This window comes from Cariama cristata, unplaced genomic scaffold (assembly GCF_000690535.1).
Source record: "Cariama cristata isolate BGI_N322 unplaced genomic scaffold, ASM69053v1 scaffold6764, whole genome shotgun sequence".
NCBI classification, from domain to species: domain Eukaryota; kingdom Metazoa; phylum Chordata; class Aves; order Cariamiformes; family Cariamidae; genus Cariama; species Cariama cristata.
Genome location: NW_009611129.1, coordinates 5,007 through 9,244, shown reverse-complemented (window position 1 = coordinate 9,244; position 4,238 = coordinate 5,007). Strand labels below are relative to the sequence as shown.

Genomic DNA, 4,238 nt, shown 5'->3' with positions numbered 1-4,238 from the left:
GTTTTAATATTATTCATACTCTTTTCACTTTTATTGTTTTATTGAAGTTTAAGTTTCCAACCCATCAGTCTCTCTCCCTTTTCTCTTCTCCTTCCCCTTCTGGAAAGGACGAGGTTAACAGAGAGCATCTGCCACCCTCTTTAAGCGCTGGCCCAGTCTTAAATGGTGACACTCTGCGATCCCTTTCAGCACAGCAGAGCTGCAGGATGGCTCTCACTCTGCACCCATAAGAAGTGAGGGTGAAGAGGAAGCAGCTGACAGCCATGCCACCAATGCTGAACCTGTTCATAGCCTTGGCAGACGTGCCAGCACAAGCCATGACCTGAAGGGCTGGCAGATCACCGAAGAAGTGGTAGATGTGCCTGGGCCCGCAGTAAGCCAAATGAGAGGTAAGTATTGTATGCAGAGCAGGAAGCAGGGAACTAGCCAGCCATGTCCCTGCCACCAGCCAGATGCACACAGACTGATGCATGATTTCCCCATAGCACAGTGGGTTGCAGATAGCCAGGCAGCGACCATAGGACATAACACTATAGAGGAAGCATTCGTCCCTGTCCAGCAGCTGGGAGGAGTACATGCAGCTGTGGAAAGAGATGGGTGAGCCCCCTGGCCTGAGGAAGCCCACCAGCATCTTTGGAACAAACACACTGGAGAAGCAGAGGTCCAGGAAAGAGAGCTTGCCCAGCAAAACATGTGTGGATGCCCACAGCCTGGAGTCACCTGTCAAGATTAGCACCATAAGGCAACTTCCCAGGAGAGTGAAGATATAGATGGTGAAAAACTGCAAAAAGTGATGCACGTTCAGCTCTGGGGCGTGGGGGAGGCCCATGAGGATGAAATCTGTCATGGCGCTGTGATAGCTTTTCTCCTTCCAACCAAGACTTCTGTCCCTAAAGAAGGAGATGTTGTTGCTCCTTCTCCATGGTAAATCATGACAGGCCAAATTGTGAATGACACACAATGCCTGGTGTCTCTTTTCAGCCCTAAGAGACAGAGATGTACCAAGTCTGAGCAGGGAAAGTACAAGCATTGGAAATCCTTCCCCAGATTTTGAGAGGCACCCAGGACCTTGTAGAGTTTTCTTGCTCATGCAGACTGGAGTGGGGTTGACATTCCCAGCAAAGTGTTCTGTGTGCAGATTGTTTCAATTTTGGTTCTCAGAGAGCTCTGCAAAGGCCATAGCCTTTCTCTTGTTAAATTCTGCCCAAGTTTCAGAAAACACTGAACTGAGAATCTGACTGAGCCAAGCTGATTGCACTCAAACCATCAGTAGGTAGTTTAAATAACCACACCAAAAAAAAAAAGATCTCTGGGATTTGAATTGTGAAACCTCCATGGATCTTGTGCCCTTTTCCTACCTTTCCAAGACCTCCTTATTTGGGCAGGCAAACAAGGGATCATGCCAAGAGCTACTAGCGCACTTTGGCAGTGCTGTGGCAAAAGCGCTTACTCATCTGTCAGAAGAAATGCCATCCCTGCCCCTTTTACAAGGACAATTGCAGATGATATCATCACTGCGAAGGACCTGAGGTACATTATGCTAATTACATGGCTTGGTGTGGTAGGAGTCAGGAGTAATAAGTGGTATCACGATTATGGCTATTAATAGTACAACTAAAGGAAAAAAGACTTCAGACCTGCAAGTGAAAAGGTCTTACAAAGCTTTTGGCCTTCAGTCATTCTGAGATATGCCTCGTGGTCTGTAATTCCCTCTTGATGGAAGACATGAGTGTGGGGGGTTCCATTCTTCTACTTCTACACTGCTGTCAAAACATCTGGATTTTCATGCAGGAAATAGTATCTCAGACAGTAGTGGCTGCCCAGAGACATTTCCACCGATCAGAATGGATGAGATTTACATGTAAAAGAATCCTTTCCTCACAGAATGGCAGCCAATTCCTTAGCACAAATTCTCTGGGGAGACCAATGAAGCAGTTAAGAGCTCTACACCTGCCTGCATTTCTCTGGGAAGTGCACCCAGCACCCACCCTTGTCCTTGCTGATCTTCACGTTCTCCTGCACTCTCAGTATCAGAGCAATTTGATCTGCCTCAGAAATACAGTTTCACCGTCCCCATTTCTGTGCTAGCAGCCCTCAGCTCCCACATGCTCAGCTCCAGTTTCCAGTCTCAACACATTCAGCAGCTATTCCTTGTAATAACATGTCACTGCTGAGGGGAGAGGAAGGCAGAGTAGAAGCCATGGTGTGGTGGACAGATGAGCAGGCATTTGCCTTAAACGTTTCTTGGTGCATAAGTGCAACCCCCGACCACCCAGGATGTACCGAGCCTGTGCTAAACCAAACCATGCCTACCCTCACATGGCATCATGTCCACCAGGTATATGCACGAATTTTCCTGGAACCAGGTGGAGATTTTGGGACTTGGATTGTATAAAAATGGTAACACCAGAAGCTGAGGAGAGACCTCCACCACCAAGACAACAGAATGAGGACCAACGGGACACCACTGGATCCATGGGTGGTGAAATCTTCTTTCTCTTTCTTTCTCTCTTTCTTTCCTTCTTTCCTTCTTTCTTCTTTTTTTTTCTTTCTTCTTTCTTTCGCCCTCTCTCTCTCTGCCTATAAGGGTAATATTGTTAAGAGTTTGTTGCATTTCATTCTGGGCACATACAGGTAATATCATTGCATGTTTGTCGTTGTAATATAATCAAAACTTTTGCCAAGCCACTATCTGTTGTAATCAGGTCAAATTTTCAGTAAATGTGTGACTTTGATTGAACTCTAGAGTGATTGTCATCACTCCTGATTACCATGCAGAGAAATCAAAAGTTAACCTCACCCTCACCCACTGAGCAGGACAGGACACATGCGCATCCCAAAGGCTGTTCCTTACATTACCACTCCTGCCATTCTGCAGAGGAAATCATCATCCAGAGCCCCACACCCACCGCCTTCCACCCCAGCACAGCTCCTGCCATAGCAAGAGGAACACCCTTCCTTGAGAGCTCATGGGGCTGCTGAGCCCTCAGGGCCTCCTGCCTTTCTGGGCATTTGTGGGCAGAGACACAGCAAGGCAAGGCCTGATGGTCAGTGACAGAGAGCATCCAGGGATGTCTTCCTCAGTGCCAAGGGACAGTATCCAAAAGAGGCACCCCTGCATGGTGCCCCAACCTCCCATTCCTCTGTTAATGGAGAAAGATGTCCTTGTGCCTTCACCTCCTTCCACCCTAGAGCACCACCTTTCTCCTTTGGCATTGAGGAGTGTTCGCAGAGGGAAGGACCAGATGGAGGTCAGGCTTGAATGCAGCACAACTTTAATGAGTGAAATGAGGGAAACCAAGTCACTCCAAGTGGAGGCCAGAAGTGCAGGGAGCATCTGGGACTGGAGAGAGTCTGCACACCTTGGCCGTGGCATAGTTTCTGCATGATGTTGGTCTGCCTGACCAGGGGCAGGACCTTGCTGCCCATGGGAACTGAAGAAAACAATGAAAAGGAAGAGAAAGGCAAAACCAATCAGCTATCCTGAAAACAACATCCAAAATTTTGGTTCTCTTCCATTACCAATTTCTGAGTTCCACAAAGATTTTCCTTGGGGCTTTCCCAGCATCTTTATCAGGGGAGGCACCTTCTACTACATAAGCAGTTAGAAATGCCAGAGAGGTCACAGCACCCAGAGTTGATGGGCACTCCATCACAGCTGAGGATGCTGCCAACAGCAGCAGAGGTGGAGGAGTTCACAATGGTGTTCCATGGGAAGGAGCTGAGGATGGGGCTGGGCAGGGTCACCATCACAGGAGAGGGCTCTATGATGACACAGGAGTCCTGACACAGGGCTCATTGCAGCTGTTGGTCAGCAGGGTTGGGCTGCAGGGCTGTCATGGCAGGCACTGATTGTAGCAGGACACGTCTTGGAGCTGGAGGTGCACCTTGGAGAAAATCAGAGTACAGGCATGAGTGAGAAAGCAGCCTTGCTCCCCACCACAAGGAAGACAAGCTTCCTGCTGGTTGGCCAGGAGGAGGCTGTGCAGGGAGACACCAGGGGTTCTTTCCCTTGGACTCAGGGGCCCTATAAAGAGCAGCCAGTCCTAGAGAGGTTCCTGCCAAGACTGTAGGGCACAACCATCTCAGCCAATCCCTAGTGTCCCTCTAAGCCAAACACTCTTCCCCATTCAATGTCCCTTAAGAAGGAGCTCGAAGCTCAACAGTAGGACAGAGTACATATCATCTGAGATGGCCATTGAGGCCAGACCTCATCCTGGAGTATAAGGAGGAGAAAG

General features: G+C 48.7%; 1 protein-coding gene across 1 annotated transcript; it reads right to left on the bottom strand.

Annotated features, from left to right (window-relative positions):
* Window positions 1-217: 217 nt before the first annotated feature.
* Window positions 218-983, bottom strand: LOC104160062 (olfactory receptor 10G4-like; the record flags this gene model as incomplete). Its single annotated transcript, XM_009698120.1, has 1 exon — window positions 218-983. A coding segment is annotated over one exon (766 nt), but the record flags the coding sequence as incomplete, so codon positions are not given.
* Window positions 984-4,238: the final 3,255 nt, after the last annotated feature.